Source organism: Choristoneura fumiferana, chromosome 10 (assembly GCF_025370935.1).
Source record: "Choristoneura fumiferana chromosome 10, NRCan_CFum_1, whole genome shotgun sequence".
Classification (NCBI taxonomy): domain Eukaryota; kingdom Metazoa; phylum Arthropoda; class Insecta; order Lepidoptera; family Tortricidae; genus Choristoneura; species Choristoneura fumiferana.
The window spans coordinates 16,721,874-16,748,980 of NC_133481.1; the positions used below are offsets into that span (position 1 = coordinate 16,721,874).

Below are 27,107 nucleotides of genomic sequence, written 5' to 3' on the forward strand. Positions count from 1 at the left end.
ATTGCGCAGCCGAAAGACTCCCCGTCCAATGATTACCTGGCAGAACACGCAGTGAACAGAAAAAATGCTCGCCGCACGTAACCGTAGTCAGGCTGTAAGATTGCGCTTCAATAGAAATGGAGCGGAACAAATATTTTAAATAATAGTTTCATTTGATTTAGGATGTTCATACTATTCTATCCTATCTTACTAATGAGAAAGTTTGTGAAGTTGCTTTGACTCACTCACGCTATAACGGTACTATGGATTTAGATGAATCCCCGCTTACCTACATAATTATACAAAAATCTGGATATTGAGACATAGGATACGATGCTTCAAGATGACTTGTTTATATCACCCTGGCACGTGATTTGATTTCTTCGACTGTTTAACAACAAACTTATGAAAAACGACTTGTCAGGTAATAAATTTCCTTTTTAAAACACTATTGTTTGTTAACGATAGGTACATATTAAATGATTTTGTAACGGAACATGTCGAGCTAAACTCGATTTAAGACGTGAGTTATCCGTAACAATATCATTTAATATGAGTATTAAGTCTCGCGTGTTTATATCGCCTGCAATCAATAGATAGCGCTGTTCTAACGAACTAACGTTGTGCTTTAAAATATTACAGCAACCTTTTTTCAAGCCAAACTTTAAGATTGTAAATGTTTCTAGTGAAGCTATTTCTAACGCAGAGGAGCCGCGGATGAAAGCTAGTACTCATATAAATCACAAACTAATAGTATGGACACCCTAAACTAAATAAGAATATGCAATTTAAAAAAATATGTTATTAATTACTTATACGATGGACAAAATAGCCGGAAAGCGAAATGTCGGGAGACTCAAATGTCATGGCTCCGTAACATCAGAGAGTGGACCGGCATCAAGACAGTAGAACAGCTATTTGAGTTGGCTATGGACATGACGAGATATAAGGAGCTGAATGCCAACCTACAATGATGAAGTGGCACTATAAAAAGGAGATAAATAAAAAAAAACAGTTATGCATTATATGGTCTGACATTAACTGCGCTAGGTCCATTAATTTTGTATTCACGTAAAAAAGCAGCGTGTAATAACCTAAACCGATAGTTAACATGATACCTGTGCAAATTCCACATCAATAACATTAGTAGAAAGACAAGTATCGGGTCGAGTTAGATTATAAATCCCCATTATGGTGCGACCAAACCGCTGCTTAAAAAACGTTGACGGCACGGAATTGCAGTGACGCCCCGTATGCGCACCGTTTTTATCGCATGCTCTCCAGTCTCCACACCGCTGCTTAAAATACAGAATCGCAGTGTCGTAAACTTCAGGTTTCAATCGAACAAAAGTCGTGACGTTTACGGCACGTCACTGCGATTCCGCACCGTTTGCGTATTTTAAGCAGCGGTGTGGAAAGCATGCAAAAAAAACGGTGCGCATACGACGCGTCACTGCGATTCCGAACCGTCACCGTTTTTTAAGCTGCGGTTTGGCCGCACCTTTACTTGGCACGCCATGCCCTCGCGTGGTATACTATCGTGGCACGATGTGGCGTGGCGAAACCATTTCGGATATTAACCTGCTCGTATGAACATTGATGGAAGCTGTTTGAAATCGTTAGACATTATATCAGTAAGTTTTTTTTTAATTTATACGTTCGATCAGGGGTCTTCAAACTTTTTGACTCAAGGGCTAATTCATGCGGGCCAAGACTTTGGCTGGTAATGGGGGTAATACATTAATTAAGTAGACTTAGTCTCCAGGGGGTACCTAGATACGAGTAACGCATAAGGAACGCACTTGGTGTTGATTATGTTCATGAGTGGCTATCTATGATTATGACCTATTACCGTCAGTGGCGGGTCTTATGAAACTAATTACTTGTTACTTCTAGCTTTATAAAATCGGACCCTATATCACGGGCCGGACCGTGGGCTCTCCCGCGTTCTTTCCGCAGGCCGGATTAAATAGGTGGTATCTCATTGAACCTAAGAATGCAAACACCAAACGTAGTTAAGTGAAATGCGGACGTTGTAGTCGCAGATCGAAGTAGAAAGTGCGGGTGGACAATTTTTGTTTTTAACCCCCCGAAGCTCTTTGTCACACCACATCTTTAAGTTTCATTATTACCATTCAAACTGTGACTTCAGATTGTGACTGCAAAATCACTTTGTTTACATGTAAAAATTCGAATTTAAGCTTCTACCTATGCTCACAGAAAACGCTTAAAATATTACTCAAATCGCGTTACACAGCGGCACAAAGTATCCATAGGGACTGTAAAGGTCTCCGCCTACTTTAACCGAGTATAACAGAAAGCTGCCACTTCTGACTTGCCAATTGCAATGCCCAGATGACTCAATAGCCGTCGCGACACAAATGCAATAAAGAATTACACTTGAAGAGACATAAGTTGTTTTAAAATTAATTCGGAACATTTCAGCACGTGCTTTGGTTAGTTTTACGGTTACTGACCACCCCTGTAAAAAAAATTCAGGATATTTACTGTCATTGACGAATGTTTCCATATATTATTTAGACAATATTCAAAGTATGCCGCGAGACTACATTTTGAATCAAAAATTCCAATGAGAAACTTCTAGAGGAGTCTCCAGTCTGTTTTGTCTTGTTTTTTTTTAAAGGTTAAATAATTAATTGGTACATACTCGTATGATGTAAAAAATATTTTCTCGTAAGTAGCCTATAGTGTCCATGCTGCAAAATTCTTGACTCCACAACTTCGTTCTGAAATGTTATTTGCGTAAAAATCGTTTACTTCAGAAAGTTATTTTAAAAATCAATAAATTCCATCTCGATAAAATGATTATCTGTAAACGAGAAAAATTTGGTACATTTTTTTTTGTGTTTATTCAAAACTTCTCGCAATCTGCCATTTTTTTGACAAGTCTACGTCTGAGGAAGCCGTTTTAATTCCATCGCCGGCTTCTAGTAATAAAATACTTATCCAATCCAAGTTTCAAGGTAGACTGTCCCGAGAATACCCTCGTAAAATTGTTACCCTTTTCGGGACCCGTCGAGGTCTGCCCGGGCACAAAGGAATACTAAGTTATCCTGCGAACTAATTCCACTGTGATGTATTCACATTCCTGTGTCTGCGGGGTTATTTTTGTGAGACTCCATGCATGATTTCCCTGTGATTTCGGTAAGGTTTCCGGTGTATTAGAGATTTTATTAATAGTGTAGAAAATGTTACACAAGTTACAAAAACGAACGGCTGCCAGAAAAGTAGGCCAAGTTAGGTTAGAGGATAAATTTAATTCGGCATGGTAACTTTATGCCACCTAAACATTACGCTAAATATTAATCTGCCAAATCAATATCCAATCATCGGCGGTATGTGAAAGTATAGTTCTGAATTAGAAAAATCTGCTAAAAGGATATTATGTGAAACATAATTCTGCCCTAAGATATTTCTGCCAAATAACATTATGCAAAACAAAAATAATTTTAAAAACTTTCTGCGACACTTTAGTAAACTATTGATCTTGTCTGTTTTCATGGCCAAAATAGTGTTTTTTGTATTTTATTTGTATGTTAGAATTATTGTATATTGGTGTCACTATCCAATGAGGGTTTCTATGACAGACCAATTGGCACTAGTATCGTCAGATCAGTTTTACAACTTTGACATTTGTGTCGCGTTTGTGATTGGTTAAATAATCGAATGAGCCAAGCGCAAGCAAGACTCAAATGTCAAACGGACCACTAGTACCGCCATCTAGTGATATTTGGCCTGTCCCGAAACCCTCGTTGTCAATGTATGTATACCTTCCCGCTGTCGTACAAATGTGTCAATCAACTTCTTCTTGTACCCCGTTGCCATGGTTACGTCCCCTGGACAACTCTTTACTACCATGAGTTTCTATGTTTTCTGTGGTTAAAATTCATCGTGCGTTCATTTTTGTAATAGTTACTAGCAATAACTACTAAGCACAATAGTAACATATACAATAACAGTTTTTTTCTAAGTCTGTCACTGTCACAAAAGAAAAAAAAATACAAGTAAAGTTGATTGACCCAAATGGCGTGTGTAGGCAAGTGTGCGTTTGGTGTATGTCGTGTTATGTACGCGTGCGCTTCTGTTGCAGGGTGCTGTTTTGTGACGTTTTTCACGCGCAAAGCGGCGTTGAAAGCGCAAGACGCTTTGCACAATATCAAAACGTTGAGCGGGGTAAGTGCGTTTCATGTTGTTTTTTCTATGGGCCATTTAAATAAATACGGCAAATATCTCGCAACAGTTATAGATTTTGATGTTTGTCGTCTCGCTTATATCCTTGTGAGTCCTAGCAAACTGTATAAAAAACAAACCGGTTGTAGGAATAATAGTGCCGAATGTACACCAGCGCCAATGTCTGCAGGGCTACTACGAAACTCGAAACTCGAAGTTCGTGTCGTGCGGTCCCTCTGACACTTATACTATTTAATACGAGAGCGAGAGGGACGGTACGATACGAACTTCGAGTTTCGAGTTTCGTAGTGGCTAGCCTGACACAATAAAGAGTGCATAAATATCTGATACGACTCTTAAGTTATTTCTTGGGCCGGTAGGACAAGTCAGTATTTTTGCACGCTCAGCTATCGCAGATATTAATATGCAGATGACTAATGAAAAAGTAACAAAATTAGGAAAATATGACTCTCATCTAAACCTTTGCTATCATTATGGCAGGCTATGGCAGGTGGTAGGACTTGTGGAAGGTAAAATAATATTGCTTGCTTTGAAATAACTGGCACTTGAGGTATTCCATCTTAGGCCTCTAGGCAACGCATCTGCAATATGCAGTTGTCTATGGGTGGTGGTGATCTCTTACCATCAAGACCTTTGCTATCATTAATTAGAAAAAATCGGGACTCAGGAGGATTACACATACCACCGCTGTGCACAGCTTAGACCTCCACTAAGAACGAGGGGAGAAAGATTTTGATACTATCAATCAATATTAAGCTACAAGTTAAGCGCTGTGCTACAGTGTTGTCAAATTACAGCATAATGCACAAAATAATGGCTGTTGCACAAGTTTTAATGTCTTAAAAGTTTTTTAACCTTTTTTCTTTCTCGGAGATATTGCCGTAGTTCTTTCATAGTCCTGTGCTGATATCGAGAAAGATCAATTTATATAAAGTTTTTACTTTGACACATTGTAACGTAGACTTTCAATATATACTTTTTTTACAGTATTTGAATATGAATTGGTCTTTCTTTAAATGTCCTTAAATGTTTATTTGTATTAATAATTATGATAATTAAGTAAAAAATCTAAAGATTGATAGCTTGAGATCCAAAAATGATTGATATAACTTATTTAAAAAATAAATGTACACACGTTTTTAAAATATGAACTAAGACATCCAAATTACCTAATCCGAATGGCATTATTTAGCTTACATAACTTGTTTTTCTTTCTCAAAGCAAGCTTGACAGCTTTAGTATATAGGCAAGCAAGAGGCTACCTTTTATCTCTGTCTCTCGGCGTATAACAAAGCGAGCTGCCTGCACCTGACAGGCTTAACCGCGGTGTGCGATACTGATCGATCGCCTAAAGCGGCCTGAAGACCTACTTGGGTAATATAAGAGGGGTTATAACGACACGGCGACTATGTACGCTATACATTGCGCAGTCAAGACGCTCGCCATACAGTGGTTTCCTGGTAACACACACAATGAACAGAAAACTCTTACTGTGGATCCAATCGTGCACTGTTACGGCCGGACTGTTATGCAGGCGTTGATATTATTATTCTGTACTTTACGTTCTTCAATTACGCTGTATTGTATTGTGTTGTATAACTCTTTATTGTACAGTACCAGGGCGTTTTCCCAGAGATAAGACCAAGCTAGATCGATTTTTCATCCCCGAAAACTCCCACATACCAAATTTCATCGAAATCGCTGGAGCCGTTTCCGAGATTCTGACTATATACAAGAATTGATCGTTTAAATGTATGTATTACATAATGCACATAAAATTAACAGATTATATCGAGAAACCAATGTACAAAGGAGATCTTATCCCGTAATGGGATCTCTTCCCGTTAATCTCTGAACGATTGGCAGTACAACGTAAAGAGGAATAGACACGTCTTTAAATTATAACCTACCATAATAATTGAATAACGAACAACTTTAAAAAAATCTCACGTCTCTTAACTCAGCGGTTAAGATTGTGAGATTTTATATAGACCCCGTGGGAATATCTACATACATACCAAAATGTATCCAAATCTATATCTAGCTGTTTTAGCGTAAAAGCGTAATTAGATAACAAACTTTTACATGTATAATATTACTAGCTGTTTCCCTCGACGTCGTCAGAAAAATATTCTTTCTTCCCTCTCGCTTTGCCGCAGTAACTCTAGTTATGTATAATTTTCCGGAATGAAAATTGCCCTATATTTTAATCCAGGTTGTAAACTGTGTGCCCAAATTCATCCAGATCCATCGCTCTGTTATTTGCATGATTAAGTTACAAACATTTAAAAAAAATCTTCGATAATATTGGTAGGGATGTTAGTAGGAGTAGTAGAAGAGCCAGCTTTATTGACAGCAAAAGTGCAACACTATTTATTTATACATGGCGATATTACCCGCTCGCTTTTTACAATTTTATTCTCAAGTAGATACTCGTATCGAATTGAATGGCAAGAATGATGCTAGAACGCTCTTTATGTTGAATCCTGGTATTGGAAACATATTCAGGATCGATTCAAGTAAATCCTGCAACATGCGACACAGATCCTTTTTTAAGCTCCCCTATGCAAAAGGACGCGTTATAGGTTTAACATGTGTGTATCTGCGTTTCCGTAACTCTGTCTGTGGCGCCGTACTGCCCAAACGGATGGCCTGATTCGGACGCGATTTTACTTAAATAGATTTTTTTATCGCGACGATTCTTAAATAAATTTTATAAAAACTGTTAAGACGCATTGAAGTGTTAAGCTCCGTTTCTACCAATAATTTACGTGGGTGTGTTGCTAGGAATGTGTTTTTCATTAACCAATATAAACTCGCGCAGGACATCTCTGGTGGAAACAGCTGAGCGTAGCGAGGCGAGGTAAATGAAGTGTTTCTATTGGTTAATAAAAAACACATTTCTCGTAACACATCCTCGCACATTTATCGTAAATTTTTTTTAACAAGTACCTATTCAAGTCTCGCAACATGACACCAGCAATCACCCGCCTTTTTTAACCTGAGCAAAACACAACTCTCCAATAGATTTTGGATAGCAATTGCTAGTTATAATGTCACTTATTTGCTAACTCAGTCAACGCATCATAATTTTACAGTTATCGAAAATCTTATCTGTTTTCAGGGCTAAAATAATTGTACTTAATTATTACTGTTTTATGGTGTAAACTACCCTTTTCCGTTCTAATAAGTCATTGAGTCATAACTTCCGCATTTCCCCCGCTCGATTTATTAAGTTTCCGAATTTCCACGGCGCCGTAATAGCCCCACACGTATCACGATATTCGCGGGAACATAGTATCGATACTGAGCCAAATTGTTATCGAATACAATCGAATTACCGATTCTTTCTGCAGCGCGTGCCTTTCCCGGTCGTCACAGGGTGGAAAGAGGAGCAGAAGGTTAAAATTAATATAATTTTTGATCGAAGTAAATTTTGTTGTAATTACATAGTGTGGTTTTGCTAGTAGGCTATGCAAGGTGGAAAAGTCTGACGCAATTTGAAAACAAGTAGTTTAAATGCAAAAGCAAAAAAGTAGTTTAATAGCTTTTGAGCTGCTCTATCAGCTCTCAACGGTTTGTCGTTGGTTTCTGGGACAACCTGTATTGATTTGTTTTGCTTGTACTAATGATTAACTAAAAGAGCCCTTTGTGGCCTACTTGCAGAATAAATGATTTGATTTTGAGAAGAAGAAAAAAATATACGAGGCTATAATAATATATTTTTAATTGGTCAGAAAACAGGCTTAGCACGTCCAGGGTATTTAACTAGTAAGATACCAGTTTTTTTTAAACTTTGACCATTATTCTTCCGTGTTGTTTGTCTAAAAGAAAATTATAACTAACTTACTGCTGTTTCCCCTATTCTGCGATACCGCGTCTTCATCTCGTGATAATTCAATTCCATTATATTATCGGGGTTTTCTCTCTCGATTGATTCCGATCTCCGGAGTGGCAGGTGAGGCGCCATTTTGTATACAGACATAACGCACGGTGATTGGTCGACATTGTTTGCTACTTACTGTTACTAGGCAAAGAATGGCAGACAATTTTGTATAATATAGTCGTGTTTTGTTTTAATTTGGGTTGAATTATTTGAACTAGCTTTTGCCCGCGGCATTACTCGCGTGAACTGTTTTGTTAGTAGTTGAAATAAAATTCCGGTATTATTCTAAAAAAAACTATCGTGGCCTTAATTTTTTTACGAAGAACACTCCTGCAAAATTTCATGTTTCTAGACTTTGAACTTTTTTCTGACTGTAACTTTGCAAAAAAGTTTATATACCTAGTTAGTACTTAACTGCTAAGACAACTATGTAAATTGAGTCGATACTTAGTTATTATGCTAATATCACTCCGATAAATAACTAAACACGAACGGTTTAGTCACGTAACTCTGGCTTTTGGTAAGAATACTTTTGTAACCTTTCGAAATTCATGTGCGACATTACATTTGAAATTAGACGATATTGTTGACTTACTATGTGCGTGTTATTCCAACCTCTTAGGTCAAAAAGGGATGCACAAAGCTACCTAACATCGCTAGCTATCGTGCTGGCCGGACAGAAAGTGTTGAATTAAAAGTAAACACTTTTTCTTCAACATGACAAAGACTGTGGCCTAATGCATTCAGCCAACAAACTTCCCTTCCGTTTATACTGTAGGTTCTTTATCGTTCCCCGTCTAAACGTCAGTCGTTCACGCCTTTTAATTGGCGAGGTACTTTATCGGCGCGATCGAGGAAGCGGCCAATTAACGTGGCGTGTACACAGCAAAGCTTTTTGAATTAAGAACTTGTAACACTGGCTTTAGGAAAGACAGTTTAAGTCATATTAGTAGGTGAGGGGTCTGTAAAAAAAAGAGAAAGAAGCAACCTGAGATATGTGTGCATAGGAGAAATTTATGTCTAGACTCCTGTCCAGCGGTGGTGTAGGGGTTATAGCACGTAGCACGGATTGCTGAGGACCTGGGTTCGATTCCCAGCGCTGGTCTCTTTTTCTGGTTTTTCTGTGTTTTTCTGGTCTCAGTTTGTATTTTCGATAGGGGTTGTTTTGTCACTAGAAAAAGAAAAATATTATAATAATCATATAGGGTGACACAATTTCATATCGGTTAGTGTTAGCAAGTCTGTAGTTACAGTAACTACGGACTGTTTCATAATAAGTAACATTTACTTACAGCTCATGATGTCATGACGTACAAAATCGATATCCAAATAGAAATAATGTAAGTTTTATTTTTCAGTACAACCGGGGTTCGATTCCCGAACTGAGTACTTTTTTTTTAAATCTATTTATGCAGTTTTTGCCATCGAAGACATGGTTCCTAAAAATACATCTTTTTATGTCTTTACATTTTCAGACTTGCCCATACTGACCGATTTAAAGCGACAATTTCAGATTTAATTAAGACCCCATAAAATATGAATTTACGTACTTTTTAGTTAGGGCTTCGTATCTCCAAAGAAAAAACAGAACCCTTATAGGATCACTTTGTTTTCCGTCGGTCTCTCTGTCTGTCAAGACTCTTTTTATCAGGAACGCGTGGATGTATAAAGCTGAAGTAAATAAATACCTTTCTTACTGGGTTCTAATTTCAACTTAAAATCGCGCCTCACTTTTACAACATTAAACTAGGTCAAAACTGGCGTGTTTTCGCGCCTCTGTGTCCCAAGTATTCCGTCAGCAAAATTATGTTCATTCACTAAATTCAATAAAATGTTGCAAGTCGAAGGCGCAACTTGTGAATTCAAGTCAGTTGGGTAAGGTCCCGCGTTAATCGCCTAAGTTGGCTCCAGTTATGTCTTTACACAGATTTTGCGCATAGCATAGTTGAAGGGTTCAGCCGTAGTATAAAACCAGCAGGAAATCTCCGAACACGCTTGCTTTGTTCATTCTAAGCGCAATCGCTCGTTCTCTTCCGCTCCAGTGGACCTATTTAATTTTTGAAGTAACATCACTGGAAAATAACATTCGCAAGGAATTGATTAACAGATAATTAAGCCAATTGCAAGCAAGATGAACGTAGAATGGATTTCACAATACTAGCGCCATCTAGTGATACTGCATTCGTCGGAAAACCCTCCTCACAGACAATACCGAGGACCTGGGTTCGATTCCCAGTGTTGGTCTTATTTTTCTGGTTTTTCTGTGCATCTATATTTCAGTTTGTATTTTCAATTTAGGTTTTACGGGTTGACCGTAAAAGTAAAAATTTGGAATTGAAATAAAAAATACAAAAAGATTTCAAAAAACCAATCTTATTCTGATGTGGCTCCGCCCGCTGATGTTACGAAGCCATCTCATTCGACATCTCATTCAGACGACCGGATGGCGAAGTGGTTAGAGAACCTGACTACGAAGCTTGAGGTCCCGGGTTCGATTCCTGGCTGGGGTAGATATATGTATGAATAATAGGAATGTTTGTTCTCGGATCTTGGATGTTTAATATGTATTTAAGTATGTATTTATCTATATTATTATGTTTATCCGTTGCCTAATATCCATAGTATAAGCTGTGCTTAGTTTGGGACTAGGTCAATTGGTGTCAAGTGTCCCATGATATTTATTTACTTATTCTTCTACCAATGTCAATATTAATGCGTGTATGTTTGATTACTTATTCAGCAGATTGTTTGTAGATTGCTTACTAAGTTTATACTGTGGTGGAATCCCCACAGGATGTAGATTAGAAGGGTCGAGCGAGGCATGAAGATATATTACAGATCCTCTTGTCGATATCCTGAAATCTGTACTATGTTAATAAAGACACGAGTTTGGAGTAAATTTTATTGAGATGGCTCTCTATTTGACATTGGTCTCTACGGTATATAAAGGGAGGATTGAACTAGCTATAAATACGATAGTTCAAATACAGTTCTAATGTAAACTTTCAGTAAAATTAGCTCAGAATTGTATTTGTTCTTACTCTTTTGCTCTTACTAATATATAATATTATTATCTTACTTATATTGTAAACGCCGGCTCGCACCTCCGAGTTAAAAGCCGTGGTGGCCTAGTGGTTTGACCTATCGCCTCTCAAACAAAGGGTCGTGGGTTCAAACCCCGGGTCGCACCTCTGAGTTTTTCCAAACTCATGTGCGGAATTACATTTGAAATTTACCACGAGCTTTGCGGTGAAGGAAACCTGCACAAACTTGCGAAGCAATTCAATGGTGCGTGTGAAGTTCCCAATCCGCACTGGGCCCGCGTGGGAACTATAGCCCAAGCCCTCTTGTTCTGAGAGGAGGCCTGTGCCCTGCAGTGGGACGTATATAGGCTGGGATGATGATTGTAAACGCGAAACTAGCACTATCTGCTCGCCGTTTACCTTTTGACGCTTTAACCGCTGAACAGATTTAAATGAAATTGAGTTTGGGTAACTTGATGGTAAACGATCACCGTCACGTCTCCGTGAGACCCAGGAACCCCAAAAGAGCTGCTAGTCCATTGCCGGCCATTATGAGGTCATTTTTTTTAAATAGCCTGCACACTGTCCAACTGCTGGGCAAAGGCCTCTCCTCTTGACCTCCACAACTCCCGTTCTGACGCAATGTCAGGCCAGTTCTTTGCGCACGTGCCCAAATCGTTTCGCCATCGGTCTGCCTCGATGTCGCTGAACATTAAGATAGCTATGTAGCAGAACAATATGTATATTTTTTCCTGAAAAATGCCAATATCAATAGGGATTTTTATAGGGAGAACTACTGACTGGGATTGATTCTAAAATTTCACTAACAACAGATATTTTTATTTGTAGTAAACTAGTTTTTGCTATCTGGCGTGATCTATGCCATTTTCCAGGATGAAAAATATCCTTTATCCGTCCCAAGGTCTCATACTACATATTTTCATACCAAATTTTATCCGAAATGGTTCTGAGTCACTTTCACATTTATAATTTTAGCGTAGAAGTTCTTCTATCTTAGGAAACAAGCACTTCGAATCTGAGTCGTCAAATTCTTAGTGACTGGCTCTCCACACAGTCTGTATGTGACGAACGGTAGTAGAGTTTTTTTTCCTTATTGCCACTATATTATCCAGTAAATAATATGTAATACAGAACCGGTTGTCCGTCGCTCGACGGCCATGAATCAATCGCGCACCGGCGGCGTGCTGTGATGTCAGGGCTGATACTTGGAGTTATTATTAAATGAACCTACTATATATTTAATTGGTATCCAAACCACGTTATTAAGTCAATGTCGTAAATCTTATGAAGAGTCTCTTCGTGCGAAGATAATCCTGTCTGGACCACCAGAATTTCACCACATTTCAGCTCAATCGGATACTAATAAGTGGTAGAAAATGGTTAACAAATTTTGAAGGTTATATACATACATGTAAGTATAATACAAGCTTGTAACAATGCAGCCACGTTACATTGATAGCTCTCCGGACCTATGTTAGACCTCAATGTTATCATCAGTGTGTCAGTAAAGTTAGTATGGACTAGTCTAGATTTAGTTAACCACGGTAGGTAGGAGCGTACAAGTGGTATCTTTATCTCAGTATATTTGTTACGGTTTGCATCCCGTCATAAATAGATTAAATTACCGTGAAACATCAAAAACTTCTTTAGCTCATCAAGTCAAACAGATTAAACATTCACATTCCGAAAATACAAACTGAAATATAGATGTATAGAAAAACCAGAAAAATAAGACCAGCGCTGGAAATCGAACCCAGGTGCTCGGCATTCCGTGCCACGTGCTATACCGCTACACCACCACTGGACAGTGATACAGACACGAATTTCTCCTATGCACCACATATCTCAGCTTGTTTGTTTTCTTATTTAGTCCCTTAAGCAGCGACACTAGCGACATCTATGCTGTAGCCCTCATCGAGAAACTTTCGGCACCCCATTGGAACTAAAAGCTGACCCGGACAAGAGATGTCGTTATTATGCAATCAAATTAAGATTGTTTTTTTGGAATATTTTTGTATTTTTTATTTCATTTCCAAAATTTTTGTTACTTGACAAAAAAAAATTGTAGTTGAAATAAAAATACAAAAAGATTCCAAAATACCTATCTTTACATTCACATTCAATTAAGTACATCCAACGTATCCTATAAAGGATATAGAACTGAGCTTCACAAGACATTTTATAGCACATTTTGCCAATTTCTGATGACTCAAAGACGTGACATTATCTCGAATAAAAATTTCCAGTCGCTGTTGAAGTAACCTGGATGCATTTTGTGGTAGGTACAGTCGAGTTCTAAAGCTTCTGAGCAAAATCCGATCAAAAATATCTGAACACGCTTCTACGCCTTAACAATAGAGTAGAATAATGTTCATATATTTTTGATCAAATTTTTGCTGACAAGTTTACGAACTCGACTGTACCTTGTATTCTTGATTCATATTGTTGAGCCTTGCAGTCCGAATTAATATTTTTGAAATACCTTGTATTCGGTCGCATGCCAACCCTGTCTCGTCACGGTGAACTTTGATCGATAGCGGATTTATGACACAAGCCCTGGTCTTAAGTAATTGGCTTGCTTTATTAGGGGGCCGCGGCCGTCGCGTTTTGGGTTCCACAGGGGCTTTTTAGAGTTCCCTGTAATAGCCATTAAGCAACGCTTATCAGCTTTCGCGCAGGCATTCTTACTTTCTTTGAACGCATATCCCGACTTAATGATAGTGTGCATACAGCGGTTGCTGGTTTAAGCTTGCGTCGAAGGCACTTGGTTACGTTAAAGGTCGCTTATGAGATGGACCAACCACGCCACTCTCAAACACTTGAAATAACTACTACGACCACTCTGAATATAATAATAAATTTTAATTTAGTAATAACAATAACACACTCTTGTTCGTCAAAAAATACATTATGTGCACCAAAAAACAATAGAACTATTTCCAAAAACAAAACTGCACGTAAACTTCCTACTCTCATTGGTTGTTATTTCCACGCTCTGATTGGCCGATCAGCCGCGACTCTGCGCTAACCGCGCTAAGTGAGCCCCAGCCGTCACTCCAACTTCACGCGGTGACTGGCCTTCTAGAGCGAATTAGTGGCAGATCGATTTAATGTCTATGGGCTATTAGTGGGAAAGTAAAGGACTTGGGTATATTAGTAGGAAAGCATTGATTTTCTACATTGGCACAGTGTACTTTAACGTCACGTGTCTTTTTTGATATTGAACAAAAACTGGTCAGGTGTGAGTTGGTGCTGTACCACCATTTAGTTTCCATTATAATATTGTTATTAATTTTATTACAGTTACTGTAGTAATAACAATCTGTGTAAATTTAGAGCGTCGACTTATAACAATTCAAAACTTAAGAACAGGTTTGTTACAAGTGGACGGACGGACAACAAAGACAAAGCATGGAACCTCATAGATGGGTTATTTCAAACTTTATTCTCATTGTGGCGTCCTAAGGACAAGTCTTCCGGCTGATGATGATGATGAGACTAATAGCCAATGTATGTAAAACTACAAGTTAAATCTTTGATCAAGTTATTTTTAGTCGTAGAAATTTTGTATCCAGACATTTGACAGCAGAGCTATTTTTACATTGATTATAGTTGGACTAATTTAGTGGAGGAGGCGGCCACGCCGGTGGAAAACCACCTTAACAGTGTAAAAAAATCTTCGAGTACTTTGCGTCAGTTATGCACTAATTGTTATTACAAATGTACCGCCTTGAAAAAAAGTTTCTTCTTCGGATGACAGTTTGTAAGTTGAGTTTACCCGAGCTACGCGTTCTCGTAGCACCGCTACAAAGTGCTACGTAGCATCATATCGTAGCTCTTACCTCTAACGCTAAATTACTATAAAGTTGTAAGCTCTGTTGCATCGTGTGCTGCCACTTTAATAAGCTTCTACACAATACTACCCACTGTGGTGTTATCTATAATATTTTCAACCTTTTTCATGGCGCGACCCTCTTCGATCTTAAACAATAGTTGGTGATTCGCTAGGTGGCTCTACTTTTAGAATTTTTGTTTTTTTTTTTTAATAAAATACAAATAATAATATTTGAGATAAAAACGGGTCAATTGCGAGACGGAATCGCGCACCAAGGTTCCGTACAAATTTGTAGGTGTCTACAAATCACCAGTGTTAGGAGAACCTCCTAAACTCTAAGCCCTCTACAAAGTAAAATATACGCAGTGTGGTGACATTTTATTAGATGGTTGCTGACATAAAAAGACACATATAAAAAAATAAATTTTCAGACTCTCGTTTTGGTCATGCTAAAAAGCTAAATACCTACCTTCGTTCCGAATTTGTAGTTTCTAGGACAATGTAAAGTACCCTATTTTTTTATTATGGAAATTTGTATGGAAACATCTTTTTAATAGCTACCTTTTGATAGCGTTGACTTAGAAGTTGAAAGGGAAGTAGATCTGAGTATTTGATATTAATTTCAGCACGGTTCTGAAAAAAATACTCTTGACAGACGGATAGACGGACAACAAAGTGATCCTGTAAGAGTTCCGTTTTTTTCCTTTTGAGGAACCCTAAAAGGACGAAAAATTTAACTGAGTTTATAATAAAAGTGATTAGTAACCCCTAATATTGCTACAATATATAACAATATATTGATGTTACGTTGCGTCTCGTCTCCGCCGAGCATTGTGGACAAAGCGACAAGCGCCCTTGCTGCGGCCATTGTAGACGCGCCCGTCCGTGCACTCAATTTGTAATACACTATAACGCTGCACAGTACACAGATGACAAAATTGTAAACAGTACGAAAGTTAACATTTTGGGTGGTACATTTTGTAGCTTTGCCATCCGTTCCACCGCAGTTTTAGAATATACAACCTTAAACAGGCTCTCGAGTAACTAAACAATGTTAAAACGTTTATAGCTGTTTTAGCGTAGGTATGCAAGACAAATAAGCTTAATTCCTTTTATTTAGTACCAGTCAGGTTTTTATTCACTTCCAGTCAGGTGAAAGTAAAGGACCCGTTGTAAAACCGACCTCAAATTGAAATTTGAAACTAAATGTTAACTTATAAAAGATGACATTTGCTGGACAATTTAGAAAGTAGGGTCTAAACGTATTTACTTAATTTCTAAATAACATTTTAAAAAATGACATTAAAATATTTATTATCATGCGCAGCGCAAATTTTACACTTTTATCCAGATTAGACTGCAACTCACATTTCACAGTTTCTCGTGTTATTTATTGTCTTGTAGTTATAATTGATTACTTCACAAGTTAAAAGTCTATTTCAAAGTACACACAAATATATACGAACAAAAAATTATGGTATTTTACTGTTTTTATTCTGGTGACTGTGTCTAGGGCGACAAAGCGTCTACATTGTTTACTACGCTCAAAGACCTGTTTCACGCTTGCTTCTTCGGTTTGTGAATGAACCCTTGCATCACTCTACCGTCCCCGCTTGACCCCTGCCCGGCATCACCCACGATCCGATACAAGGGTCAAGGTAAGCTGGCAGATCTGATTGTTGTCTCGAGAGCTTTGAACTATTGTGACGTTTTTGATTAATTGAAGGCAACTATTATTAAAACAATACGGACATTGTTTTCGTGTGTTAGCAACTGGCTGTTAAAATGCTTTGCACTAAGTGAATTTATTTAAATTCACTTGACGCGGCATTAATTTAAAAAAAACTGTTTTAACCTTACTAGCTCGAAAAGGCTTTCTTTGTCATTCAAAATCTGCGCGGAAAGGCGCCTTTTGCCATAGGAGAATTTTTTGAAATTTGGGCATGACGAATGTAACTAAATATAGTTCAACTTTTCCTTTTATTTATTATTTTCTTTGCTATTGTTAGGTGTATGTGATCGGAAGCAAAATCATTTTGCGTCTCGTATCCTGAGACCCTCGCTACGCTTAATATTATATTTGCCAATAACTAAATTTATTAATTACCATCAACATTTGCTCACTTTCTAGTTATCGTTTTTAACTGTCTCATGACGTACATTTTTTTATATACTTAACCGAAGCCTCCAATTTCATATCCAACAGTATTTATTCACAACAAAAAAATCTGAAAGATAAAACCTTCCTCTCTTTTTGAAAAATTACAACGAAAAAATATATCTATAATTTTTTAAACCGAAACTAAGCATTTGCACAAAATTGAAAGATAAAAAAACTAAGCCACTTTTCAAATATTTCACTCTCAAAGGTTAGCTTATCCTATTTTCCTATCAATACAAAGTCAGTGTCACTTTGGTAGATTTACTGAAAATCCTCTAAAAGCAGTAGTGGCCGCGGATTTCCCTTTCTAGTTCTTTTAAACCCGGATTACAGCTAACTTACGTGTTACTTTAAGGGAATCACTTTACCTGTGTTTCAGACGGCTTTTAGTATTCCGTAATGGTGTGAGACAAGAACCTTTTTATTAACCTTTATTTGTACACTGGGTACCTGCCTCTTGTCCAGTTCCACTTCTTGTCCAGAGCATTAGCTCTGGAGGAGAGACATTAGACGGTTTAATGCTTAGTTTTTTTTTTATTATATGAGGGAGTGAAACGAGTAAGCGGGTTTGTTAAATTAAACCTTCGAATAGCGACTGTTACCAAGGCCGTGGCTTATTTGCTCTTCTGTGCAGCATTATGTTTAGAGAACAATTCCTGAACAACATACCTCAATGAAGCTGAGCCGATGTATGACGCTCACTAAAGTCCGTAAAGCCGCAATAGTCCGCACCGCCACTTCAGTAGCTAGTTTTAAGGCGTATAAATTTTGTTTATTTACACACAAAAATATTTACAATGTCTATAATCACAATTAATATTTATTTTACAAAACCGAGCACAACCGCACCAATATATTATGTCCGCCGAGAGTTTTTTTGAAGTCAGGCTGACTGCCGCCTTTTTTACGATCGAAGGCGCGCGGCAAAGGACTTGCGCCAATCAGCCACCGACAGCAAAGAGGATGAAAATTCAAAAAATTGTTCGCCATCCAAAATACTTGCACATGGTCATATGAAGGGAAACGATCACCACCGGCCATGTTTCATATACGTCACAGGCGACAAGTCATCTATATTGATTTGAAATTGTAGGATTTTGCAAAGAGTCAATTGGGAATTGCCATAAACTACGTCTAGGGTTTCATTAGGGTTGCACAAAAAACCCGCTGACATTTTGAAATTCTTTCCCGATCCCGTGGTAATATCGCCCTGTAATAGGACCTTTAAGACTAAGTTTGGGTTTGCCAGCCATATTCGGGCACATAATACCTACAAGCCTAAATATTCGAGTCTGTCGGACACGATATGGAGGACATCAATATCGAGAAAAAGTACCCCATGTGTTATTCCAAATATTCAGCTATCTACGTACCAAATTTGATACAAATTGATCAAGCCATTTTAGCGCACTTATACTTATTCGCAAATTTTCGCATTTATCTGCAAAGTTACTGTTTTTGTGATACATATGTACCTGTGTCATGACTCATGAGGAGCAGGATTTCGAATAAGTACGGAACCCTAATGCTACCAGTATGTTACGTTAAGCTTGGGATTACATAATATATGCGGACGGATTAGTGACTTTTGGTAATCACTTTACGGTATTTTTGTCAGCTTGGGTCAAGTACCGAATATCTAAGCCGGATATTTACTGGTTTTACTACAAAGTTGATACTTTAGCTATAAATTTTACAAAAAGTAAACTAAATAAAGGAAAAAAGAGGTAACCTAGCAATTTGGTCTATGGTGTCTCAAGCAGAGGGTCGTGGGTTCGAACCCAGGCTCGCACCGTTGACTACATAAATAGTTACACTTGAAATTTACCATGAGCGTTTAATGATATGCGTTACCAACCCATACCGAGCCTGCGTGAGAACTGTGGCCCAAGCCCTCTCATTCCGAGAGGAGGCCTATGCCCTGCAGTGGAACGTATAAAGGCCGAGATGATAAAATGAAAGCTTGTAGTGAAATATTTCAAATTAATTATTAAACGCCATGTTTCCTTAAATACCAAACCGTAAGGTGTAGAGGTCAAGAGGAGAGACTTTTGCCCAACAGTGGGACAGTATACCAGGCTAGATGGAGAAGAAGATACTTATATACGTATGAATTACCTTAAATTCCAGGTCGGAACCAGAGCCTCAACCTGACTGCTAGTCAGGTTTTGAACAAGAAACTACCGTGAGACTCACTCATTTTAAATGATAACATAAAGGATAACTCACGTCTGAAATCGAGTTTAGCTCTACGTGTTTCCCCAAATGGTTGCTCTCAGATGAAGGGTTACGAATTAGCCCGAAACATGTCGAGCTAAACTCGATTTCAGACGTGAGTTATCCTTAATGTTATCATTTAAAATTAGCAGTCAGGTTCTTCAACAAGTGGACAGTCCGCTTGCAATTAAATTAATAACCTTCTGCAATACAACAGCGGTTTCAGCAGTATAGATTGGCATCGGAAATCTCATATGCTTAATGGCAATGCGAGGTCGGGTTACCTAACGGGGCACTTTGCGGCCTTCTCTCGGTGTAAGCGTTGCGTAGACTTTACAGGGTTGTAATGGTGAAGAAAACTGAGATTACAACTTTTCTTTATAATATACCTACTAGAGTTTACCTGCGGCTTCGCACGCGTAAACTATTCGATCTGGTAGTTACAATTGAAATTCCGAGATTTCACAAAATTCCCTTGGGAATTCCCAAAATTGATCGTGGTCTTTAAGGTTGTATTAAGAACAACTTTACTGTACAATATTTCATGACTAAACCCAGCGGTTGTTATTTCGAGATTTTATCCCTATCCCGTGGGAGTATCGAGATAAAAAGTAGCCTATGTGTTATTCCAGACGTCCAGCAATCTACATACCACATTTCATCCAAATGTGTCCAGCCTTTTAGCGTGACACACACACACACACACACACACACACTTTCGCATTTATAATATAAGTAGGATTACATGACTAGATTTTACCGGCGACTAATTATTGAGTGAAGTAGACATTACAAATTTAGAATCACTACATTGTGGTCACCATCTGAGAATACTTAGCACCTAGAACAGGCACCCTAGTCTGTATTCGCATAAGATATAATTTTGTAGCCGCCCGTATGCATGAAGAGAGCTTTGCTCGGGGTTTCTCTACGGGATCGAATCAGAAATGGGAAGATACGTTTGAAAACAAGGATCACCGACATAGCCAAGCGAATTAGTTAGTTGAGTGTGAGAGTTGAGAGCTAGAATGGTCAAGCTGAGATATGAAGACCATCAGTGGTGTAGCGGTATAGTACTCGGTACGGAATACCGAGGACCTGGGTTCGATTCCCAGTGATGGTCTTATTTTTCTGGTTTTTCTGTGCATCTATATTTCAGTTTGTATTATCAATTTAGGTTTTACGGGATGACCGTAAAAGTAAAAATTTGGAATTGAAATAAAAAATACAAAAAGATTCCAAAAAACCAATCTTAACTTAATTTGCTCGTTTTTGATCGCTGGTCGCCTTAAGCTTGTACCAGCACATTCCCGCCTTGTAATTATATAAGCAATTATGTAGGTGCGCGGTGTGAGCTAATTAGTCAATTAGTACGTGCCTCGTGCGTGTGGTCGGATTTGCCGAACAGGTCACTGACCTTTTGTCCAAAGTGGTCAAAATTTTGTGAATCCTCTGATCCTTTATAACATGATTATCGTAATAAGATGAGGCGCCTTATTGCCTAACACAGTAAGAATCACAATCGTTTTCGCTACTTCATACTGTGTCACACGGCATAGAATGAGGGTCAAGGGTAAAGAGATGGTGAATTCACGACAATACGCCCTCAGGTCGATGGTTACGGCAAATCGAAATGAGGGCTCTCGTTTTTTCTTTCTAGATGGCGCCACTGTTGCGTGAGGTTTTTAAGTGTGGCTTTCAAAGTCTGTTATTACGGGCGTAAAAACAAAGTTTAGATTGAAATCATACTTAATACACCTTAAAACTGTACCATAAAAATATCTAGCAACCACAGTGTTGCGCAGTCCCATTTTGTTCGAAAAAAAGGGAGGACAAAAGTTTCCGAAAGACAGAATTGTCTCAAAACACAGACTTTCATTGCCCCGTAACGCATAATTGCCATTATTAATTATTATTTCAGGTAATGCTAAATATTCACAAAATAACCCTCACCCAAAAACTATGAGATTTGACATTTCGGAAGCCTCACGCTACACTAGCGCCTCTAGCGGCGAATTCATACGCGATAGCCCTCATTGAGTTTGACAGTTGATAACAGTGCCATCTCTTGTCCTGGGTGAACGAATGTTCTATGCGAATTTGGCGAAATGCATCAATGGCCCAATCGATAACAAATTACAAGCTAAATAGTATTAGCGATTTTGTATTAAAATTCACTTTGCTTGTAATTTGTTATCCAATAAATGACGATTGGCGAAAAAATAACAAAGTAATTTTAAAATTACTATTTTGACACTTTGCGTGTTGCTGTTTAATACTGATTGCCTGGATTTGTGCACAGTAAATTGTAGCAAAGCATCGCGAAATGAAAAATAATAAGTTTTTCAATGTATAATATTTTCGGTAAGTACAGTTTAGAAAAAAATACGCCAAATTGTTCCTACTTGCTTTTCTGTCAATCGTTTGAATTTAATTTAAGGTACTTAGGTATTGTTTTGAAATTGCCTGCTATGTTGAGTTAAGGTCGAACAGCTCTATTATTTTAGGTAAATTAAAGGTACGTTCCGACCTTTAATTTCACTCGTTTGGAATAATTTGAGCGGGTGTGGCCGCTAAAGTGTTAATTGGAAAATTTTCGAGGTCACTCCTTGATGGAGGTCAAGAATCCTAAATGGGTGTAATCATTATGAAAGCACCTAATGAACCTTTTGCGACGTTTCACTAGTATTTCGGCTGGTTGTTTCCTATATAATTTTGTTTTATTTTTATGATTTTGTTGCTATAGCGACCATATCTATACTTCGTTTTTTTTTAGCATTAGAAAGAAGGTAAGCGATCTTGATGTGTCTTTTTATTGAAAAACACTTGAAAAATAAGTCACACACAGCAAATATGTAACAATTAGCAAGGACATATGATGATCATTTACATGCTTTTATATGGTTTGCTTTTAATAGTAACTGGTTTTTTTAAACGTTTTTCAATAAAAAGACTCGTCAAGATTTACTCTTTTTCTAATGCTAAAATAACGAAGTATAGTAATACAAACTCGTTAGAATTCTTTATGTATATTTGTTATTTAACCATGTGACAAAAAACCGGCCAAGAGCATGTCGGGCCATGCTCAGTGTAGGGTTCCGTAGACCTTGCCTTAACTTAACTTTGCCTTAGAAATTATTTTTTACAAAAACTTAAAAAGTTTTCAACTGAAAACTTGAAGCTGAAAACTTTCTAGGAAAATTATTTTCAACTTAATAGTGCTTATCCGCTTATATTGAGCTTAGCTGCGAACAGGCAGACAGACGGACAGACATGGCGAAACTATAAGGGTTCCTTAGGGTTCCTAGTTGACTACGGAACCCTAAAAGTAGGACTGTGGAGATAGACAACGGAGTTTAGTAGTGTGGTTCGATGGAGCACCCTTTGGATTTAAAACCCTACTATAGAAAAAAAATCTCGTTGAATTTTTTTTTAACATTTTGACAAACCCTCAAAAACCCTATCCGGGCAACAGAAGATTAAAAATAAAGAGATATAATAAAATACAATATTCTTTCCTAGTTTTACGGTTTCTATTTCATTATTTTCGATACGACCAAAGTAAAAAAGCATACCTAACAATGTTTTTTTTTTTAATAATTACGAATTAAAAACACAAGCGCGGTGCTTAAAGAGAAATTTGAATAGCAAATGTTCCGTAACTTATGCCAAAGTCGGTCAAAGTTGTTCACAAAATTGATTCTCCCAACGTGACGCCGGTTTTAGACGTAAATCAAGACGAAAACCGACTTAATTTTATGTTAATTGTTACAATATACCCGTTTAATATATTTGTTATGGACTTCCTCCATAACTTTGGGCAAGTTTCTTTATGAAGAATAAATTTTCTTAAATTTTGTGTTATCATAATTTTATGTAGGTATCATAGAAGTGGATAAGCGTTTCTGGTGATTCAAAGGTACTATAAAAGAGGCACACTAAGGCATAAGAGAATATGCCGATTTCTGGTTCGGAAATTACCCCCAAAGAGGACAAATCGTGTTTCATAAAGGGTAACTAAGTCGTAGGTGACTATTGCGTAATGGCTAGTGGGGGGGTAAACGCGACGAAAAAAATTACGGTTTTTACCGATTGTCGGGGGTATATTACAAAAAGTTTATGAATTACTGGTAATAATCGTATTTCATATACTTCATCTCGTTGTTGCTAGCTGTATGTTGGTTACAATATAATAATAGATTATATCACCTTTTAGTAGTGCGAAAATGTATAGATATGTCAAGTAAATCAGAATCAGAATGACTATACCTAGATTTGATTTTTCCAGCAAGTAGTCATACACAATCATTGGCCGTTAAATAACATAGTATCCATCCGGAGTTTAATGTTCCAGCAATTCAGCGAGATTGCCCCTCACTAACTCTTAACATAATTTTGAAGTTCCATGCAAAATCGTAACTCAAAATTATCTCGTCTCACAATAAAATTAATTGCTCAAATCGCATTAGGGCTTGAGCTGTGACGTCATAAAATACCTGCGAAGGCAGGGCTGTCACACACCTGCAAAATATTTTATCCCCATGCCGCAGCAAAAGTTTGAACCCGTTTCGACCATTGAAAAAGTAATTTAGAGTGTTAAAATTCACGGTCTCTGTTAATTTGAACAAAACTATGCAACGCTTTTATCAAAAAGGTATCATTTTAAAATGTCTTAATTGTCCGTCTGCCTGTGTTATCCTTTTTATCAGGAACACGCACAGTCTTGAACTCAAGCAGGTCTATGGGGGAGGCCTACACCTGGGGGCGCCGCGGCTGATATGATAATGATGACGTACAGTCATGAAAAAATAAGGTTTTATGCTTACGCCATAAGAATATTCAACTTTTTCTGCCTGTCTGCCTGTCGGTACTTGCATGGATATTTATTTACTAGGCAATTATGCTCTACCTCTGGCTAATTTTTTATTTAATACAATAAGTTTTTTTTTATGAATCCGGAATAATTGAACAGGTAGAGGTTCTCTTTGGAATTACACTGTACACTATGAAGGTCGATGAATGTATGGAAATTTTACGAGTTTGTCCAGACAAACTAACCTGCTACGAGTAAAATGTTTCGGTTTTTAAAGACCTGGAATAAGCGTACCGTTAAGCAAATTACAGGGTGCTCTTGATACTTTATTGGATTACTCGGACATTCCTCACTTTTTCGGCTTCATCGGCATTACCCGCGACGCATACTACTCGTACTCGCAACTAAGAATCCTACGTCGCACGCTGACGACAAACAACATTGAACTCTCCACACCAAATTTAAGGTTCGATTCTGTCTGAAGGAAAACTGTTATAGTACTTTATCATACAACGTCGTGCATTATACTTTATTGCCGTATCAAACGTTACACGGTAGCATCGATTTGACAATAAATCTGAATATTCATTTAGGATTTATGGGATGTGACACTTTTATTTTCAGAGTCCCTCTTGGGGGGGTAATAACGTTTTTATTGGGCTTTGCAGCTGTGGATATGGTCTTGTGTTAAATTATAATGTTCAGTGACTGCGGAAGGTTGATAGGAGAGGAAAAGTCCATAAGACATCAAGGAACTGTATTTAAATGGATGATTCCTCTCGCGTATCTCGAGTTAATTTTATGGCGAAATTGAGTTTGCTTCAATCAAGTAGACTCGCTTGTTTTAACGCAGCGGTTACGATTAACAAAAGTGAAAATCGCGAATATGAGTATTTATTTCTAATTCCGTATTGGGAAAAGCACCTTATACCTACCTTATACCTTAGTCGAATAAAAAAAAATACGAAAATATAAAAAAGCTAAAAACAAGGACCTTAATTGTCTTTGGCCCTTGAAGCGACTCAACGAAAGAAAAATCTATATTGGGGGAGTGCTGCCTGTTGACAACTACGAACTCCTCTAGCAGCTGCAGTAAGCTGCTGCTCTAACAGTCTAAATTGAATAAAGATATTTTGACTTGGACTTTGACTTTGGCTTTGACTTTAACTTTGACATTATTGTCCTAAGAAAGTCATAGGTTTGCAAGCAACCTTTAACCAATGACCACTTCCATTCTGACTCTGACAGTAAGTATAACGATTTAGAAAAAGATTTTTATTTTTGGCTAGTTTCTATCTGTTACTTTGACACTTGCCTTTGCTAGACATAGACAAAACATATCTTCGTCCAAATTACCAGTGGCCGTGGCCTTGCAACAGAAGGAAGTGGCAAGGTTGTGATTCCGAGTCCATTATACAATAAAGCCTCTGGTCGTAATATTTTTTCCGTTCAATCTCTTCCGATCTTAATTGCTAAAGGAGCTTCGATAGCTTAAGCGATCAAGCTGTTAAAACAAAATTAACAGTTAACTCTCGCCGTGACCTTGCCAGCAGGCGGTTGTTAAAATTTAATGGCGGAAGATACCTCTGCAGGTGATCAAGATAATGCCTTCGTACAGGGTCCTGTAGGTTAATGACACTTGTGTGGTGATAACATCGACTGTCGAAAATGTAGAGGCGCTTAGCTTTTGCTTAGTAGGTACAGTCAATCGAATTGATTAATGTACCAAGGCAGCACTTTTTAATATTCAATTTAACTATGATTCCCTTAGTAAAAGTATGAGAAGTCAACATGACATTTGTAGCACAAAAATTCTACCTTGATACATAATTCAATATGGCCGACTGTACTCGACTTGCTTAGATTTCGTTTGTTATCTGGGTCCATCAATTTTTTCTTGTCACTCGTTGCTATTGACGTTTCCCTTAGTTACTCCTTAAAGCGTAAGTTTATAGGATTAAAATTTACCAAAGATGCATTTTTGTGGTAGTTTAAAGAAGTGTTTGTACCAATAATATGCGAGGATGTGTTTTTCATAAACCAATAGAAACGCTTAATTTACACATCCTCGCACAGCACATCTCTGGTGGAAACAGCTGAGCGTAGCGAGGCGAGGTAAATGAAGCGTTTCTTTTGGTTAATGAAAAACATATTACTCGCAACACATCCTCGCACATCTCTAGTGGTAACGCTGCTTTAAGCCCCTTCTATAATTGGTCATCTAATAAGCATGTTAGTAGTTAGTATAATGTGACACAACATTAAGGACCTGTTTCACCATCCATTGATTAGTGTTAACTGACGGTTAAGTGTGATGCCTTCTCCGTCTATTCGAACAAAACAAATAGAGACAGCATCACACCTAACCGCCAGTTAACACTAATCAATGGATGGTGAAACATTCTATTAAACTGTACTACTTTTGTCTCCTCGCTGACGTGACAGAATAACAACAAGAAATAGTTGAACCACCCATCTAACCTTTAACAAAATACATTAAGATCGATAATTGAGATCGATACTTTATGCGCGAAATCGTAACAATCAAATTATATACTCACATTCGTGTTTATATTAGTTAAGAATCGATCTAGCTTGGTCTTATCTTTTGGGAAAATGCGAGGTCTGCAAACCAAAATTTTAATTATTAAGTTTGATACGTGTTTAACCTGACGACAACGCGAAAATAAAGTACCATAAAAAATGGTGTATTAATGGTGCTTGTTGTACACGTCAAATTATTTTAATGGTTTGTTACCCGCTGCACGAACAAGTCACAGTCCCCTATCAGGTTCAAATTGCTCCAAGTACTATTTAACTGCCTTGTGCTCTCACAACAACCAATTTGAGAACTCATCCAAATCCAAAATTTAATTTGCGAACCCTCAAAATCTGTCACAGCGTCAGAGCGTCACCCCGATTTTATCGCGAACGATGTCGTCAAAGTAAAAAAAAACATC

At 37.8% G+C, this 27,107-nt stretch overlaps 1 protein-coding gene across 9 annotated transcripts in view; it reads left to right on the plus strand.

Moving 5' to 3' along the window:
- LOC141432186 (CUGBP Elav-like family member 1) overlaps nt 1-27,107 on the plus strand; it is a 531,549-nt gene that overhangs the window by 370,666 nt on the left and 133,776 nt on the right. For all 9 annotated transcript variants that reach the window (XM_074093670.1, XM_074093671.1, XM_074093678.1 and 6 more), the window contains one exon: nt 4,091-4,173. In XM_074093670.1, coding sequence (XP_073949771.1) covers nt 4,091-4,173 — 83 coding nt within the window. The remainder of the gene's footprint in view (nt 1-4,090; nt 4,174-27,107) is intronic.